The 20,588-nt window shown below is 33.7% G+C and overlaps 1 protein-coding gene across 1 annotated transcript; it reads left to right on the top strand.

The window, feature by feature from the left end:
* Positions 1–2,707: 2,707 nt before the first annotated feature.
* On the top strand, positions 2,708–9,964 carry LOC129871154 (putative late blight resistance protein homolog R1A-3). Its single transcript, XM_055946039.1, has 4 exons — positions 2,708–2,825; positions 5,351–7,891; positions 7,989–9,159; positions 9,622–9,964. Exons 2-3 carry the CDS (start codon positions 5,382–5,384, stop codon positions 9,106–9,108), a joined length of 3,630 nt encoding a protein of 1,209 aa, XP_055802014.1. The 5' UTR covers positions 2,708–2,825; positions 5,351–5,381; the 3' UTR covers positions 9,109–9,159; positions 9,622–9,964.
* Positions 9,965–20,588: the final 10,624 nt, after the last annotated feature.

Genomic DNA, 20,588 nt, shown 5'->3' with positions numbered 1-20,588 from the left:
TAATGTAAATCTTATTGGAATCTCTGAAGAAGTCCAAAAGGCGATTGAATATCTAAAGAAAAAATTTGAGATGAAAGATCTTGGAAAGAAAAAACTTTGTCTGGGTCTGCAAATTGATCATTTAGCAGATGGGATCTTTGTCCACCAATCTGCCTACACTGAGAAAATCTTAAAGCAATTTTACATGGACAAAGCACATTCATTAAGTACTTCAATGATTGTTCGATCACTTGAAGTGGAAAAAGATCCATTTCGACCTCCAAAAGAGGATGAAGAACTTCTTGGTACTGAAGTACCATATTTCAGTGCTATTGGTGCACTTATGTACCTTGTTAATGCAACCAGGCCTGATATAACATTTTTTGTTAATTTACTGGCAAGGTATAGTTCATCCCTTACGCGAAGGCATTGGAACGGTATCAAACATATTTTGCGATACCTAAGGGGTACTATTGATATGATTTTGTTTTATACTAACAAAGGTTGTGCAAACCTTATTGGTTATGCAGATGCAGGTTATTTATTAGACCCACATAAAACTCGATCTCAAATAGGCTATCTATTTACACACGAAAGAACTGCTGTATCATAGCGATCTACAAAGCAGTTTATTGTTGCTAATTCTTCAAATCATGCTGAAATAATAACAATTCATGAAGCAAGTAGATAATGTGTGTGGTTGAGATCGATGATACAGTTCATCAAAGAAAGATGCAGCCTGGAAAATAATGTCAAAGTATCGACAGTTATATTCGAAGACAATGCTGCGTGTATAGTTTAATTAAAAGGTGGCTTTATAAAAGGAGTCAGAACAAAACATATTTCACCAAAATTATTCTTCACACATGATCTCTAGAAGAATGGTGATATTGATATACAACAAGTTCGTTCGAGTGATAATCTTGTAGATTTCTTCACAAAGGCATTACCAACATCAACTTTTGAGAAGCTAAGATATAAGATTGGAATGCGTCATCTCCAAAACATCAAATGAAGTTTTCATCAGGAAGAGTAAAATACGCGTTGCACTCTTTCTTCTTTAACCAAGATTTTGTCCCACTGGGTTTTTCTAGTAAGGTTTTTAATGAGACAACACTCAAGGCGTATTACTAGATGTGTGTATTTCTTTTTTCTTCACTAGGTTTTTTCTCACTGAATTTTTCTCTGTAAGATTTTAATGAGGCACAACATCTATGGTGTTATGGATAACAATGTTTATTGTTTGTTGTAAAATATTTTTTTTTCATGTGGACGTCCAAGGTGGGTGTTAAAAAACAAATGGACAAGTGGATTGTCCACTTGAAATATATTTTTTCTTTTATGTGGGGCCCACTTTCCCCCCACTTCCTTTCTTTCAATACTATAAATATGACCCCATTGCAATGTAAAATGGGGTGATAAAGGAAGCATTCTCTGATACAAACAAACACGGATGCAATTTCTCTTCTGCTCCTCTCTATTTTTCTTAATCTCTCTTTCTATTTTTGTTAAATTTAGTTTATTTTTTAACAATATTTAACTTATACCATTGTTAGTTCTGTTACAAGTGTTTTTATGATTTAGTAATTAAATATAATATAGTCTGATTTATCATTTTTGGGGCACCAAATTTTGTGCAGTACGACAGAATTTTTTTGGATAATTGTTACATATTGCTTCATATTATATTATATTATATTATATTATGTTATATTATATATTTTTATTATGTTGTATTATTTATATTATTTTAATAAATATAATATTTGAATAGATTATGCCATTTCTCGTCGTTACATAATGTCGATAATTTGAAGAATAAATCCACCAAAAAAATAGATTACATAGTAGAACATACTATAAAAAAAGAATAAAGTATCAAATATGATTATTAAATAATACAAAATAAGAAAATAAAAAAGATAAAAATACGATCATAGTAAATCAGTTGTTATATAAAATAGAATTTTTCGTCGTTACGTTATAGAAAATAAAATTTTCATCGTTATATAATGATGAATTTAACGATATAATGAAATTTCATCTTCTCTTTGGTAATTTCCCTGTCTCTCCTCCTAAATCAGATTCAACTCACTGAATTAGATTTGAAATAATTGTTATTGAAAATAATATAGCTGGTTATTGACTTATTGAAAAAAAATTAAAAAATACTCCCTCCAACCTCTGTTTTAATTTATTGTTCCTATATAACAATGATCATGACACGTTTATCAACATGGGTTGTGGTGAAGTGGTGAGACTGCTCCACCCTTATTCAGAGGTTTCGAGTTCGAAATTTTGGTATGGAAACAATCCTCTTGGGAGCGTCACACCCGAATGAGCCCTACAGTGCGTGATTCAAATTTAATCGGAGTTCCACGGACTCCAAATACTGAATGGAAAACCAAAAAAAAAAGAAGATCATGACATGTTTTTAAAATTACAAAATTAAAAAATAATTTGATACATTTTATGTTGCGAAATTTAAAATTTTTGTTCATTTTCTTAAATTGTGTGCCACAAATTATAAATAAAAGTCATGGGATCGAGTTGCTTATCTGTTGCAGAATAAATAAATATATACTCCTAAATAAAAAAGGACTTGTGAATATATAATTAAATGACGACGACTCAGAAATGAATTAAAAAAAGGACATAGGAAGTAATAAGTAATTTTTTTTATACAGAAGTAATGAATGATTACCATAAATATGGCCAGATCTGTGATAAAACTTTCTTCAATTCCTTATTGTAATTATTTCTCACTTCTTTTTGTTCTCAAACTTTCAAAAATTCATCAAATTAACGTCGAAGCTAGTTTTATTAATGGGAATATTCATATTCAGGTGAGAATTATTTTGCTTTTTTCATTATCATGTCAATTTTTTTTTTTTTTTGGTTACTCATTATATATAAGTTTCCAAAATGATATATTCGGTTTATCCTAATCTTCAACAATTTTCGTATGCCTTACTGTTTGATGAACATAAAAATATTTTAACGTACTTATTTAAATCTTTTCCGAATTGAGAAAAGATAAAACCTTAATTTTCAAGAACAACTTCACGGTCCAGATGTAAATTTGAAAAAAGTCAACCAATGAATTCCCAAATCATAGAGAATCTACTACAAGCAAATTAAAATAGGGATTCAGACAGTTTGGTTAAATTCTTAAATGAGAACAAAACCCTTGGGTCTTGACTATAAAAGACTATCTTTAGAAGCTTTGAAAGGGTTCTGTTTAATTATATCATGCAACTGTGTGAGTAGGATGTGCTGTTAAGAATTAAGGGTAAGTTTTATGAAGTAGTAGTTAGATCAATATTAGTGTATGAAATAAAGTGTTGGACAATAAAGAATGTTTACGTTTAGAAAATGAATGTAATGGAGATGAGGATGTTCAGATGAATGTGTGGATATATTTGTGGCTTCGTGGCAGACAAAATGAGTGAGATGAGATTGAATAGTTCATGCATGTGAAGAGAGATGCACAGATGTGCTCGTAAGGAGTTAGTCGAGGTTGCTATAGTAGGAGTTAAAAAATGTAGAGGTAGACCGAAGAAGAACTAAGGAAAGGTAATTAGATAGGACATGACTTAACTACAACTTATTGAATATATGATCCTAGATAGGAAATTATGGCGATAAAAAATTAGAGTAGATAATTAATAGGGAGTCAAGTGTTACAATTATACATGGAATAGGTAGGGCTAGCTAGCATCATCCCCCCTCCCCTCCTATTTGTTATTTCATTTACTTTGTATTTTGTTACTTTTTTCCTCAACTTTTACTTGTTCACTATGAACTTTGTATGCCTTTAAAAAATAATGATTAATATGATTATTTTATCACAATACCCATATTAACTGAAAAATAGTCTTAAGTCTTGAAAAATAATTTAAAAAATGAGTAATTGATGTAGAAGGTAAAATAGAATAATAATAATAATTATATTTTCTTAATATGTTAAAATGATCTGTAAAAATAAAAATCTATACTTGACAAGTATAAATAAACGGAAAGAGTATTTTGCTATGGTAGTTTCTCTTGCTTCGAAAACTTCTCTTGAGTACTGAAAAATACAGCCACATAGTAATTGGATTTTACTAGTTGTTTACTTTCTGATCGATACACATAAATTATACATATATTATATATTCATCGGCTATTTTTAGTATAATCCATTGAATAAACGATTAGTCAATGTTATACCCCGAAAATTCTTTAAAGCTAAAATCCGAGCCATTCTTCTTATGCGTATAGGCTTGAGCCCGATGACTCCTAATTGTACATATGTCTTAGGATCAATTCCTAAGTATTTGAAGTGTATTAGAGGTGAATTAGGGTCACGAGGAACCTCTAGTACTAAGTCAAGTTCAAAGATCCCTTACCGATTGAGTTTTCGTATAAGATTATATAAGGGTGAACTTGAAACGGCCATAACTTCAAGAATATTAAGCTTTAGGTGGCTCATGACCTATCAAATTAAAGTGTCCTTGAGTTCTCTTTCCAACGCCACCAAGTTTGCCTCATTCCGAGTTCGAGTAAAAAATTATGAACATTTTACCAAAGACTATCGCTGCAGCAGTTTGGGGCTTGGCGCGGCGCACCAGCAGAGTGCACAAAACTAGCTGCAGTAGTTTGGGTGATGGCGCGGCGCACCACTATCGCACCAGCAGGCTCCTGGACCTGTTTTTCAGATTTTTCTTGAGGAAGGACATTCCGGACTTCGACTGAAAATAAGCTCAAAAAATATAGAGCTGAAAACGGAATGGCTCTGATACCATGTTAAAACTAAGAGCATAAACTCAGAGAGCCTGTTTCCTCCATTAATGGAAGTTGAGATTGTCGATGGAGAGCAACTACTCCTAGAGAGAAGAATTTGTGTGCATTGCACTTTTTGTATTTGAATTGAATGAATGAGCTTTAGAAGGGGTTATGTGCATATATACACAAAAGAGTAAACGTAACAACCTAACTAACTTGATTCGAATGTGTATAACAACTTAACTGACTTCTAACTTCCTAACTAATTAACTGCAACTAACAACTAATTATTTACATATAATCTCATCAACCACTTATTATATGTTCGTGTGTTGCTTTGTGGGGGCACTTGCTTGATTAAGATGGAAGTCTATTTTTTAATTGAGAACTTATCAAATAAGATGATTCTTCATTTGCATGACAAATTATTTGTGTGAGCTATAAATATTTTTCATATAAGAAGTTCATTTTTTAAAAAGAATCATTGATTTTGGAAGACTATCAGAAGTTCAATGCACTAACCTCTTCAATTATTTCTTGCAATGGTATAGTCAAGTTCTGAAGCTAAAATTACTCTTTTTATTATTTTTGTCTGGATTTTCAGTTAAGAGAAAATCTCAAAGAGCAAAAGAAGTATGTCGGATGACGAGGATCCTTATCCTAATCCTGATCCTGATCCAGTAAGCATTCTGCAAAGGATAGAAAATGAGCATGGTGACTTGACGAATGAAAAAAAGAAGGAAATCAAGTTGATTAAGACAGAGTTATGGTTTCTTGGTAGATTTCTCCTCTTGAGGTCTAGTTCCTACAGTGAAACCCATCAAATGCGGATTAGAAGTCTTCTGCTATATGCAGCAGATCTGTACAGCTCTAACTTTGATACGGATCCCTCTTATGTGCTACGAGCGATTGAGCATTTCAAATACATTATCCCAAATGTGTATAATGATTTTGCAGAAACTCCAGCTCCAGTTACTACTCCTCTGACTCACGTACATGTGCTGGAATACATAGACAACGTTGTACAGAATCTGAAGGACCTGCTGATTGTTCGCCTTGTCGAGCATCCTTCTGATGAACAATATCAACTGGAAGTAGTTGAAAAGGAGTTGAAAGCACTGAAGAAGTTTGTCTTCTTTCTGGGAGAAATATGCATTTCTAAACAACAAATTAACTGCTGGCAAACTTTCTTGCTTCATGTTAAATTTGTGGCTACCCTTGCAGCAATTTTTTTATACTTGCCTTGTGACGATAGATTTACTTATTTGCTGAATAAGATTAAGCCTATTGAGCGAGACGTCCAAGTCATCTACACTGAGGTCCTGAAATATACTTTGAAGTTATTATCAGCTCGCAGTAGCACTCATATCAACTTGGACCTAAATAGTAAAGCCACCCATGAATTCATGGATTCCCTTCTGCACATGCACATGGAGTTAATACGGGATTCTTCATTGACTATGGATCAGAATTATACTCTTCCTGAACAGTTTAACTGTTTGAGAAATTTTCTCGAAGAGTTACCATTGGTTAACGACATTCAGGATGAGATGAGGATCCATTTCTTCAAACGTCTAGTGATGGTGGTCATTCATGCTGGACTTGTTGTCCACTCGTTGGGTGATAGCAGCAAGGACGATTGGCACCAAGAATTGCTTCTTCTCAATGACATGATTCGGTCCGTCAAAACCGAGTTTTACCACAAGATCCGAGAGTGGGTAACATCTCATTTGCCCAAGAATGATAAATTGGGCTTTTCCAATTGCCTTCTTGATAGCTTGAAGGAGTTCCTGTCTGGCCATTCTGCTTCACTTGCTTCTGTGAAGGATCAATTTGAAGTAGTCCATGAGGAGCTTAACTTTTTCGAGCCTTTCATCATGCGTGTAGAAGAACAAGGCAATAACAAGCGTAACGAACTCCAAAATCTTGTTGGAAGAGTCGTTGATAAGGCTTATGAGGTCGAGTACATACTTGATTCTTTTGCATTTAGTGATGTACCGCTTACTTTTCTTAAGACGTGGCTCTTGGAAATCATAAGGGAGATTGAGCTCATTAAGACAGAGTTGACCAAACCCAAGGAGAAAAATATGACAAGTGCCTCCCATGCTACCGACGGAGAACTGGTTGGTTTTATGGATGTCTGTAAAACTATAAGAGATCAACTAGTTGGAGGATCACAAGAACTTGATGTTGTTTCCATTGTGGGTATGGCAGGATCAGGCAAAACGACCCTTGCTCGAAGTTTTATCAATGATGACGTAATTGTTTCTCATTTTGATTTCTGGGCAGAGTGTCGTGTTTCACAAGAATACACGCGTGAAGCCTTGCTGTTTTCCATTTTGAGTTCTGCTAATTCTGGGCTCACTGGTATTAGTAAAAGAGGTGCTGATGTATTAGCTGATAAACTAAGAAAAACTCTGTTGCCAAAGAGATACCTCTTAATTATTGACGATGTGTGGGAAGCAAAAGCATGGGAGGATTTGAGATTATGCTTTCCTGATGCTAAAAAAGGTAGCAGAATAATTCTGACGACCAGACTTAAAGAAGTTGCTGTGTATGCGAAATGTGTCACTGAACCCATATACTTGCGTAGTCTGGAAGATTCAGAAAGTTGGTTGTTATTACAAAAAAAGGTATTTGGGGAAGAAATCTGCCCAGAAGAGCTAAAAGAAGTTGGGCAAAACATTGCATTCAAGTGTAATGGGCTGCCACTTTCCGTTGTATTAGTGGCTGGTCTTCTCTCAAAGATTGACAAGACAGAAAGATGCTGGACGCGGATGGAATTAAGTTTTGGGGAAAGAGTGCAGGATGGTGCAAAGGATTTAGTAAAATTAAGTTACGATGATTTACCTAACAAACTAAAATCATGCTTTCTATATTTCGGAGCATTTTTAGAGGACAGAGAGATTTCAGTGTCAAAATTAACAAGCTTATGGATTGCTGAGGCATTCATAAAAAACAATGAGGACAAGTGTTTGGAGGATACGGCAGAAGATTACTTGGAGGATCTTATTGGAAGAAACCTCATTATGGTAACTAAGAGGAGATCAATCGGGAAGATCAAAGCATGTCGTGTGCACGATCTAATGCTCGATTTCTGCAAGGAGAAAGCTAAGGAAGATAATTTCCTTTTGTGGCTAAAAAGGTATTACCTCTTTATATGTCTCTCTAAGTTTTCATTAATTCAGACTCTTTTTCTTTTATTCGGTTATTCCTTATCCTACTTACATTCTTGATTCCAGAGATCACAAATCCAATCCTCCACGTTTTTATTCTGAAAGGCCTATCCACCGCCGCTTATCTGTTTGTTCTAATCGGGATGATCTTTCTGAGTGGAGGCCATCATGTTCGCACGCTCGTTCTTTATTATTCAGGGAGCTTAGCGATAATGCATGTTCATCAATGGGACATGCCTCTGCCATCTTTGGTAATTTCAAATTTCTCAGGGTGTTAGACTTGGAGGTCGTTCTTGTAGATTCTTTTCCCACTGAACTTAATCATCTAAGGTACCTCGCTGTTCAAACTACTAAGAGTTCTATTCCATCATCTATAGAAAATCTTTGGAATCTTCAAACATTCATAGTCAAAAGAAATGGAGGACAGGTATGGCTGCCAGATACTTTTTGGAAGCTAAGTAAGTTGAGATATGTTAGCATTAGTGATAGCGCTTTGTTTGATTTTCGTGGTGCACAAGAATCCCATGATGGGAACTCCTCAAAACTGGACAATTTGGAAACATTTTCCTCAATTTATGTTTCCAGGGCGAACAATATGGAGAGGATGGTAAGAAGAACACCCAACCTTCGAAAGTTAAGATGTGTATTTACTGATTTAGGGCGTTGGGGAAAGAATGAAAATCGGTTTCCTGTATTAGACTCATTATCTCGACTTGAAACGCTAAAAGTAGTCTTCATTGGTATCTTGGAGATAGGTCCTTCAAGATTAAACTTTCCACAGAATCTCAAGAAATTGACATTATGCAAATTTCCTTTGCCACCTGCGGAAATTTCAACCATTGCCAAACTTGTCAACCTTGAGGTACTTAAACTGCAACAAGTTGCCTTTGAAATGGGCGAATGGGAAGTGAGAGATAGGGAGTTCTCTCAGCTCAAATTCTTGGAACTAGAAAATGTCAAACTCTCAAAATGGGAAGTGTTTGATGAAGCCTTCAATTGCCTTGAGAAATTGGTTTTGCATGGATGTTTATATCTCGAAGCTATCCCTGATTGTTTTGAGGACCTAGATTATTTGCGATACATTGAGGTAAAATCATGCAGTGAAGATGTTGCCGACTCAGCTAGGATTATCAAAGAAGCAAGAGTTGATAACGGCTACAAATGTGACGTTAAAATCTTTTCTTAGGATTAAAGTATTAAGGCTGCAACCTTTAGTTCATTTCCAATCTGATTGCAGGTACAATCTTAAACAAATACTGGTTATATATGTTATCTCTCATTTTTCGCTCTCTTGAATATGTTTTCTTGTTGGCATGCTTATACATATTCTGAAGGGGAGCCTTGGAGTAACTAGTAAAGTTGCTGCCATGTGACTAAGAGGTCATGAGTTCAAACCTTGGAAACAGCCTCCGGCAGAAATGCAAAGTAAGGCTGAGTACAATAGACCCTTGTGGTCGGACCCTTCTCCGAATCCTGCGCATAGCGGGAGCTTTAGTGCACCGGGCTGCCCTTATGCTTATACATATTCTGTTTAGAACTTTAGCTTTCCTTAAAAAACTTTTCCAAATAAATTTTCTTTATGAAAAATTCCTATATATGGCAAAAATTTGTAACCTCATGTGTTGAAATTTTCCATTTCATTATAATAGACCTCATCCTTCTCCTTATGTGTTGTATTTTTTTATTTTTGTTATTGCAGCTATTCTTTGTTGTTGCTGGTTTTAGCAGAGAGCTGGTTCATGTTATTTGTTGGTGGCTGATGAGATAGTTGTTGGGGCAGCAGCAGGTTCTTTGTCTCTCTACTGCATGTTATACTTTTGGGGCTTGTTGCACTAGTAGTCTTGGGAACTTTTCTGAATGAGTGATGACTTTATGTCCTCTTGATGTTTATGGATAAGTTGTGTCTTTATAAATTGATTTATAAATGAATTCTAGATGCAAGTTTCCCAAACACAGTCAAGTATTATTAACTTATCCTATATATATCAAGTGCTCGATATTAATAAATGATTTAATTGAGTAGAAACCATATCTATTGACAATTGACTTGAGTCAGTATATTATATACGAATTCATAGTTCATCAGGTAGTCTATGCTCTTTGACGAAGTAGTTGATTATAGAGTTGGAGTAACACTTAGCATTATACTGATTCTAGTTTGATACATTTCAACAATAAATATGTGTTCTTATTCACTTCACATTCTCGCATTCATCTTTTATCTACTTAAACAAGAATGTGAACTGAAATAAGCTGGTTTGCATCATTCCATCATTTCGGACTAAATCTTGGTTCTTTATAAATAAATTAGATTTTTATAGTACTTCTATCATATGTAATTGTAAAGCTGTCAAAATGGGTTGGTTATCCTAAAGACCTAGCGAGTTAAATGAGTTAGAACGGGTTGAACTTTTTAACTAAAGGGGCCTATAAAATAGCAGCCCAATCCAGTCCTAAGCGGATTACGGATTTGGGACGGGTTGACCCTTCAATCAAAATATAGACAATATTGGCCTCTTAGAAAGACCAGAGAACATTGATGAATACAACACCAATACGTCAAAAATTCACATATCCATGAGTTGCACATACTTTAGTGGAATACTTGCAAAAAAACAGAATAAGCAAGCTACAACAATCAATAGGATTCATTAGAACAACATACATTACATAATCACTTTTTTCATAAACTAGGCAAGAAAGGAGAAACGTAAAATTAGACATAAACACAACAGTAAAAGAGGTCAAAGATTCATATTTACAATAACTTTATTTGCTTAATTGTTGAAGATTTGACAAAATAAAACACTACTTAATATATGTGTATATAATAAATATTTTTAAAATTCACGACCTATGGACTGAACTTTGAGGCTCGCGGGTTAAGCCTGAGACTGGGCTAAACAATCTCATTCCTAAATGGGCTGAAAGAATTTAGCTCAATTTTATTTAATTCAAGAGTTGGATTGGGTTGAGGTGGCTTCACAAGCCAAACCCATTTTGACAACTCTGCATAATTGTAGATAGGTGCTATTAGGATATTATGTCAAGAAATGATGGGATTATTATTATTGAACAATTAGTATTTTTGAAACAGAAAATCTAATCAAGTTAAAATTCTTGAGAAAATGTTAGTAATCAAGTCCAAGAGCTGCTTAATTATGCAGATTTGGGGACACAATTACTGGAAAAGATAATCCACTTCTTTGATTTAACCAAGATTGATTACTTGGAAATTCGTGATATATCAAAAATTTAGGTAAATATTTATTTGGGTATTTGTTTATATCAAATCAATGAATATGATACAAGTCTTTACACGTATGATTGTTACAAAATTATACTCCCTCCGTTCACATTGTATTTATAAAATAGATTTTTTATTTTTACATGTTAATTTTAACATATCAAAAAAAGATAACTATTTTTTTGTATTTTATGCTCAATATTAGTTATTTATTTCTCAAATTATTTTTTAGGACCTAAGACTATACATCAATTAATATAAATATTGTGGTAACCGATAAATGTGAACGGAGGAAATAATAAATTAATACATCACTCTCACATTAATTTTCACTTATAACCATAGTAAATTAGTATGTTAATAAAGTAAATATCGATAAATATTTACCCAAGTTACTGTATTAGCTTAATCCATAAAGCTACTCTTTGTTTAGAACTTCACATTTGATTCAAGTTTGTTTTAGTTTAAACATATTATCAAGGGAAAAAGGATAAATATATCCCCAACTATCGTAAATGGCATGCATATACCCTTCGTTATATTTTTTTTTTAAGAAATCAAGAAAACCCTATAAATTAAAATTCATGTGAAGATGAATTTTTCTGGGTTTGTTGTTAGAGAGAATTGATTTGTTAGGAGTAGAGTTTGGGTATATTTGGGTGAGTTTTTTTTAAATAATGGATTTGAAATTAGGTGTGGTTTTTTTAAAATTGGGAATGGGTCATTGGACAAGATGAGGACACGTATTTTCACTTGTCTGTCCGTTAGAGAGGAGGGTATAATTGCACCAATTTTTGAATGAAAAGGATATGATTGTACCAAAAATATAACAGAAGATATATTAATACCATTTTCGATAATATATATGTCCTCTTACCCATTATCAAATGTTTTAGCTCATTTGCACCATTTGTTATTGATGACCCATTTAAACTCAACCGCGTTTACATTTTCAATCTAAATATTTGTTTATTAAGTCAATAAGTCGATTTAGTTAGAATGAGGTCACAAACAATATAATTAATTAAATTCAAATTATATTAATCCTTAACAATGTAAATATAACGATAAGTTAAAACATATGTATTGACTATAGTGGAGTACTTAGTCAGCAGAAAACTACACGTAGAGGCGTTTGACTATGGTTTTTTTTTTTTTAAAATTTCATAATGAAACATGATTATAATTATAATTGTGGAAAAGGCTACATGGTGGTACAAGTTGCCAATTGGCTGCTCTATCAGAACTTATTGTCCCATCACTGCAACAACTTCAAGTATAATAAAGAGAATTTACAGCAACCTCCCATCATTAATCCAGCCTAGCTAACTTACTCTTAGCCGCAAATCTTCTATAGCTACACCCCAATTTTATTTCCAAATGGCAGATATAGTTGTCATAGTAACTACTTTTTTCAGTTTAATTTACCTGACATTGTTTAAGAAATGTTTAATCTAAAACAAATTATCATCTAAAATAAATTTTATATATTTATGTGATTATAAATAATTTTATTAAAAATAAAAAAAATTCGCAATTACTATTTTGATTTTCTTGAATCTTTTTTATCAGATAAGAAGGGTTGTAGCACAAAATGTACTTCTAAATAATTGCCCATAGATTCTATATCTATCTATATGAAGAAGAAATCATGTAACGAAGGAGATTCTTATTTGTACAAATGGTACTTCGAGCTTGGAACGAGTATGAAGAGATTAATGATACTTCTAAATAGTAGTAGGATCTTCGTACACTCTACTTTTTCCACACTCCATTTTGTGAAATTTTACTGGATATGTTGTTGTTTTAAAGAGCTCACAAGGGCATGATTGAGTGTTTGAGAGGTGGGTCTCCCATGGGGGAGATCTGGGATTGAATCCGGTTTTCGTCTGCTACTCAATCACGAGTTGCGTAAGATTTGCCTAGTGCGATTTATATCTTCGGTGTGATTTACGAGTTATTGCATACATTAAGTAGGTTACTGTAGAATCCTCACTCGAAGGACAGAAATTGTAGTTTTTTCGGAGGTTCCAAAAAAAGGGTAATTTTTTTCCCTTAAAAGTTTAAGTTTTTTTCAATTAGAAATATGTGCCATTCTTTTATAGATAAATTAATTGGTTGTTAGACCGTCTATGTTATATGGGGTGGAGTGTTGGCCAATTAAGGTCTCTCACGTCCAAAAGATGAAAGTAGCCGAGATGAGAATGTTGAGATGGATGTGTGGGCATACCAGGAGCGACAAGATTAGAAATGGGGCTATTCGGGACAAGGTAGGAGTGGCCTCAGTGGAAAACAAGATGCGGGAAATGCGACTTAGGTGGTTTGGGCATGTGAAGAGGAGAGACACAGATGCCCCAGTGAGGAGGTGTGAGAGGTTGGCCATGAATGGTTTCAGAAGAGGTAGGGGTAGGCCGAAGAAATATTGGGGAGAGGTGATTAGACAAGACATGGCGCAGTTACAACTTACCGAGGACATGACCTCAGATAGGAGTGTGTGGAGGACCCGCATTCGGGTAGAAGGCTAGTACATAGTCGTGTTATCCTACCCTATTACTAGGCGCATTAGCGCACTATAATTTCCTTTATGGAGGACTAAGATTAGGATAAAAGGCTAAGTGATTCATCCTTTGCACCATAGTAGTTGTAGTTCTGCTCATTGTTTATTGCCTTTTGATTTCTGCATTGTATTGCTGTTTATAGTTGTGGCGCCATTGTACTCAGTGGCGGATCCAGGAATTTTATGAAGGGGGTTCAAAAAAAATTAAACACGCTAATTATATCCATAAAAAAATGGGTCGGCTCAAATATACCTGTTTTGCAAGAAGTATGGGGTCTTTCTACAAGTTGTTCAGTTTCTTTTGAATTCTCTTTAGCTCCTGAAAGTGCAAATGAAGAGCAAACATAAACTTTTACATTTAAAAAGACTTAAAATAAACACCAACTCAAAGTAAAAGAACTCTTCCTCCGAAAAAATAATTTGACATAAAATGGCTTCAAAACAATACAAAAACATCCTCAACAATAGAGTTATAGGAATTTTCTATCGAATTAGAAAGCATGTAATAATAAGCCTATCAAAACATTGTTTTACAATTGAAATTCAACTACATACACTACTACAAATCTACAATTGTACTCTACGAGGTTTCATATCTTGAAATGTCTTAATAATAGCATCATTAGAAATACTATCAAATACATCTTTTTCTAAATAAGGCACCAAACAACCACTAAAAAAATCATCACTCATTTTGCTCCGCAAGTCATTCTTGATATACTTCATTGCCAAAAAAGCTCTTTCAACGGAGGCAATGACAACTGGTAGAAGTAGAGCAAGTTTCACTAAGCGGAATACCAAAGGATAAGTAGAATGTTTCTTTGTCTGAATTAATATTTTGGAAAGATCACAAAGCCCATTTAGATCGGAGAACCTTTCATCAACATCACGAACATCTACAACATAACTTGCAAGTTGATTCTCAAGAGCACTCATATTAGATTCATCAAAGTCATCCGGATATAATTTTGCCATTCTCATTACTTTTTTAATGTCAAAACTTGAAAATGAGTTAATTGGATTTAAGCAAGCAATTCCATGGAGCAAATCGGTAGTCACCTCATCAAAACGACCATTAAGTTCTTGAAGTTGCCAATCAATAATATTGCAAAAAACTTCAACACGATAATGATGTAAGATTGTATAGTTAGCAAGATTTCGTCGTGATCTGAAAGAGCTAACATATGGCTCCTCAAAGTTAGGTATCAAAACATCATGTTTGATACAAAATGTAGATACCTTAGCAATAAGAGAGTCCCATTCATTATCCCTTAAAACTTGCAACCTTCTCTTTGCTACTTCAACAAGTAGCATGGCATTTGCAATATCTTGCTCCTTTTTTTGTAAGCATTTATTAAGCTCATTTGTAATTGCTAAGACATCTCTCATCAAATGCAACATGAACGCAACCTCATATGTTCGGCAAGCTTCGAGATGTCCCATTGCCTTAGCTCTTTCATCCATATTTCGTGCATCAAGAGCAAGTGATTCAAGAACATCAAGAATAGAGCCAAACATAATAATAAAATTGTTAAAGGATTTATAATGAGATCCCCAACGAGTGTCACAAGCTCTTGAAAGACCAAGTTGTTGATTCAAGCCCCTACCGGTTGTAAGTTCACCCATATCTAATGCCTTTTTAATCGTTTCTTTTTGAGAATCACGTAATTCATCCATACGTTTGAAAGAAGATCCTAATACATTTAAAATATTTGAGACCAATACTACAAGTTTTCCCACTTCAACACACTTTTTAGAGACCCAACAAGAGTTAGTTGAAGTTGATGAGCAAAACAATGGATGGAATGAGCCGATCTACTTTCTTGCCTAATCAACATTTTAAGGCCATTGATCTCACCTTGCATATTGCTTGCTCCATCATAACATTGTCCACGCACACTTGATGGACTCAAAGAATGTTTAGCAAGTAAATTAACAATTGCCTCCTTTAGAGATGAAGCACTAGTATCTTGAACATGAACAATGTCAATAAGTCGCTCCATCACAAATCCCTTTCTATCAATATATCGAAATACAATAGCCATTTGCTCTTTGCGTGACACATCAAAGGATTCATCAACTAGCAAGGCAAAGTAATCACCATTTAATTCCTCAAGAATAGCTTTAACGGTCTCTATTTTACATGCACTCACAATATCTTTTTGAATTATTGGAGAAATCATTTGATCATTTTTAGGAGCATGTTCTAGTACATAATCACATATTTTATCACATTTTTTTGCATACCATGAGAGAATTTCAAGAAAGTTACCCCTACTAAGTGATGATTTAGATTCATCATGACCTCGAAATGCAAATCCCTGAGTTATGAGAAGTCTTACTACATCAACCGAAGCACTTAAGCGAATCCAATATCCATACTTGAGTTGATTAGATTGCCTCTCAAATGCAAATTGAATAGACTGTCGTTGTCGTAATAAATCTTGACATTTCTTTTTTGATTGATTATGAATGCTATTTGGTAGACCAATATGTTTGTCAAGACTACTCTTTTTATCCCAACTCTTAAACCCAACACTTGAAAATACTTCACCTCCTCCTTGATGAATGTTATGGTCTTTAAATAGATAACAATACAAACAATAGACTGCATCTTTGCTAACACTATACTCCAACCAATCATGATATACATCATCAAACCATTCATGATTAAAACGACGCATTGATCCAGAAATATTTGTTTGAGGATACTCATGCACCGCTAGACGAGGTTGGCAAGGACCATTCAAAAGGTATGTTCTTCTAATAACATCACGATGATTTGGATGATAGTTCAATATTGAGATTCTTTCACCAGGATCAAACTTTAAAGAATCCAAATCAAATTCTTGAGAAGAGTGTAATGATACTTCCGAATGATTAGCATTTTCTTCTTGGTTAGATTGACTATGACTATGAGAGGCTAAACTTGATTTCGAAACTTTGGTGAAATACTTCTTCATTGAAGCTTGATAGTTGAGACTAAACAGTAAAGAGCACATAAATAAGACAATAAATACCATTATACCAAAGCCAAAGGCATATATAATTCTGAAAATTTTTAGAACACACAAAAAAGGAAGAAGAGCTAAGAACTTACAACAGGTCAGCAACGAGCAATGAGCAGGCGCAGCGAGCAGCGGCAACGGGCAGCAACTGGCAGCAACTGGCAGTGACGAATGGACAGCAGCAGCAAAGACCAAAGAGCAGCTAGGAGAAGAGAAGAGTTGAGGAGAAAAAGAGGGCTTTTTTATCCCTAGAAATCCCTAGAAATTAGAAGAAGAGGGCTTTTTATTTGTTAAGTTTTCAATTAAAGGTTTAAAATTTAAAAAATTAAAATGTTAAGAAGTCATTTTTTAATTTAAAAAACGCCAAAAAAATAAATCTAAAAACGCACCTAAAAGCAGAAGAAAAAAAAGTGTGGCTATTTTTGGATTCGAACCCGCGACGCAAGGGGCATGCAAGCGAAATATTGAACCCTCTTTGCCACTGAGCTAGTCCTTTGGCTTATGCTCAGGGTGTTCAACATTAAATATATATACATAAATTAAAAAAAATATTTTATATATACAGTATAATTTTTTAACGAAGGGGGTTCGGATGAACCCCCTGGACTCAACGTAGATCCGCCCATGGTTGTACTTTGACTGTCTTATCTTTCTTATCTTATCTTATTTATTTATTTATTTATTTATTTATTGTAGTTATGCCTCTTTCTTCCCGTACCACTCTACCACGACTTTCCCTTTTGCTATTCCTGTTTTCATCTTGTTTTCTATATGTTTGCCCCTATCTAACCTTTTATCTTGTCCTTTCTTAAAGTCGAAGGTCTTTCGGAAACAACCGTCCTACCTTTCAAGGTGGAGGTTAGATCTGCGTACACTCTACCCTCCCCAGACCCCACATTATGGGATTATACTGGATTTGTTATTGTTGTTCTTTTTTAGATAAATTAATTAAATAAAAAGTGTGTCACATAAAATTAAGATGAAGGAAGTAGTAGTTCATTCTTTAAAGAATATCAGTCATTTTAACAAATTTAAATTTATTTCACTAGCAAAGATCGTAATGGATGGTAAGTATCTCTACGTCTTTAAATATACGTATTGGGTCGGGTTGAACTGTAAAAATTGAATTGCCTTTAGCATATAGCGCTTTACACTCAAATTGATTTTTTTTTGTATGAATTTAGATTATACCTTATTTATCTACACTTGATAAATTCTTAATCTTAATCATTCATTTCAGTATTAACTCTATATGTTTTTAAATTGAATTTTAACCAATAAGTGTTTTTATTAATGTTACAAACACTTTATAGAAATTTCAATAAATCCAAATGGTTATGATATATAACAAAATTTTATATTATTAAGATGAATATACATTTTTTTTTTAAATATCAAGTAAGGCCGGAAATTATGACCACTAAATATACCTTTTTATTTTTTTAATTAGATATTTTAAGGTTCAAGCATTATAAATAAAATTGATTTTATAAAGACCTTTATTTTACTCTTTAAGTGATTTTTTCAGTGTAAATCCAAACAAAAAAAAATAAAATACAAGTAACATTTTTATTGCACATGCACCAGGATGAGGTCAGAGAAGTTCATGATCAATGATTTTTCTTATACTTTTATCCTAAACAATAACCACACTATGCCCATTCTAAATATAGATAAAGTAGGTAAACACTTAAAAATAATATTCTGTTGACTTTGATTGTGAAAAATATTTTCTGGCAAAATTTAAATATGCACAGAGATTGAAGAAACAAAATATTTATAATTTGCGATCTTATAGATACTATGTTATAGTATTTGTGTTGCTATAAAAGGTAGCCGTCTTAAGCATTTCATATCATTTGTGTAACTAATTTCTTCATTTTATTTTATTTGATTCTTATATTGAAAATATATTTTTTTTTACTTGTTATTTTTTACAAATTAGAGAGATATTTTTTTCTAATATTACACTTATGATTAAGTAACAATATAAAATAATAGTAGTCAAACTTAGATTTCTAAAATATAATCAATATGGATAATTTTAAAAAATAAATGCAAATAAATACTTAATTTATTAAGATATTGCTTGTCAACCAGGATCAAATAAAATGAAATAGAGGGAATACAAAAGTTTTCCGTCAAGTGTGAAATGAAAATTTTAAGTTTAATTATTTTCATATTTAAAAACTGTTATATTTTTTTTATAGTAAAGACGAAACAAATTATAGAAGAAATCACTAAGATTATTTCGTTTAAAACATAAATTATATACTTCGATTAACTTTATAATTAATAGTCTGATGCATAAAGTAATCATATTTCTACATAAAATCTAGAAAAATATTTTTTTTTTTTTTTTTTTTTTTTTTTTTTTTTTGGTAAATATTGTTTTCTTATATTCATTTGTAAAAGAAGTAAAAGATATTTTTGGGTACCATTTACCCTACACACACTTTCCCTTTTGAGCCCTAATTACTCTTCTTCTCCGATCTTCTTTGCCTTGAAGATGATGAAGAGGCCAAAATTGGTTTCCTTCTGATTCTCCCCCGTTTGTTTGCTCTGTATGTGTGTTTGTTGCCTTGAATAGCCAGTAGATGAACATTTTTCATCTGCTTCTTCGCTCCTCTTTGCCATTCTTGCTGTTCTTGTGAAGATGATGAAGAGGCCAAAATATGTTGCTATGATGGTTTCCTTCTGATTCACACCAGCTTGTTTGCTCTGTATGTGTGTTTGTTGCCTTGAATAGTCAGGAGATGGCCATTTTCGTCTTCTTCTTCGACGTTCTTTGCCATTTCTGCTGTTCTTGTGAAGATGATGAAGAGGCCAAAATTTGCTATGATGGTTTTCTTCTGATTCACACCCGTTTGTTTGCTCTGTATGTGTGTTTGTTGCCTTGAATAATTTGTGCTCTTCTCCTCTTAGTGTTGACGATGATGAGGAGACCATTAGATTTGATGGATTCTTTCTGATTCACATCCGATTGCTCTGCATGTGTGTTTGTTGCCTCGATTTTTATTTTAAAGTTGGACCTTTCCTTGTCTTCCTTCTTATTCCGTCTTTGTGCTCTTCTCCCCTTATTGTTGAAGATGATGAAGAAACTCAGTGTGGTTTTCTCTGATTCTCATTTGTTGTTGTTTGTTTTTGGTGTGTATTGTACTCCTCTGTTGGTCTTGTTGCTTTTGTGTGTTTTCTGAAAGTTGTGGGATGCCTTCTTTGTCTTTGATTCAACTACGTGTAGTTTGTAGACCTGCAAAATGAACAAACGATTAGTAAAGACATCAACTCATTCTCCTTTTCTGTGTCTCCACTTTCCCATTTCCTTCTTCCTCCCTTTCCTTCAACATTTCTTAATTCTTAGATACGGAATTTGACTCTTGTCACTATTTAGGATTCTTCTCATCTGTGCATTCAACTCCTCAAACAAATAAGCCCGCAGGGGACCCTCATCTAGGGCATAATTTGCTAAAGCATCTGCCAGTTTATTTGCTTCCCTTAGGGTATGTTTGAAAATGACATCCAAATTTCTCTTGTATTCCTCCACTTCATCTACCCACCCTGCAATATTCCATGGAGGTTTCCATTCTCCATTCAAAAATTTTTTTTATAGCTTGGGAATCTGTCTGGAAAATGATTTTATTTAGTCCCTGCTCTTTACAGTACTTCAATGCTTCCAAAAGAGCCACAATTTCTGCTTCTATACTGGTGGCATAGCCAATTTCCTCACTCTTAGCATATATTAAGTTCCCTTCTGCATCTCTCACACAGTAGCCATATGCACTCCTCCCTGGGTTGCCTCTGGATGCACCATCTGTGTTGCAAGCATACCACCCATGTGGAGGTAGATTCCATCT

The sequence above is a fragment of the Solanum dulcamara genome, chromosome 10 (genome assembly GCF_947179165.1).
Source record: "Solanum dulcamara chromosome 10, daSolDulc1.2, whole genome shotgun sequence".
NCBI lineage: Eukaryota > Viridiplantae > Streptophyta > Magnoliopsida > Solanales > Solanaceae > Solanum > Solanum dulcamara.
This window is presented reverse-complemented; position numbering and strand designations above follow the sequence as displayed.

What these genes read in the sequence shown, in the direction of transcription:
- LOC129871154 (XM_055946039.1), top strand. Translation starts at nt 5,382, where the DNA reads ATGTCGGATGACGAGGATCCTTATCCTAATCCTGATCCTGATCCAGTA. An exon ending in TTCCTTTTGTGGCTAAAAAG is followed by an intron (nt 7,892 to 7,988) that starts GTATTACCTCTT and finishes TCTTGATTCCAG; the next exon opens with AGATCACAAATCCAATCCTC.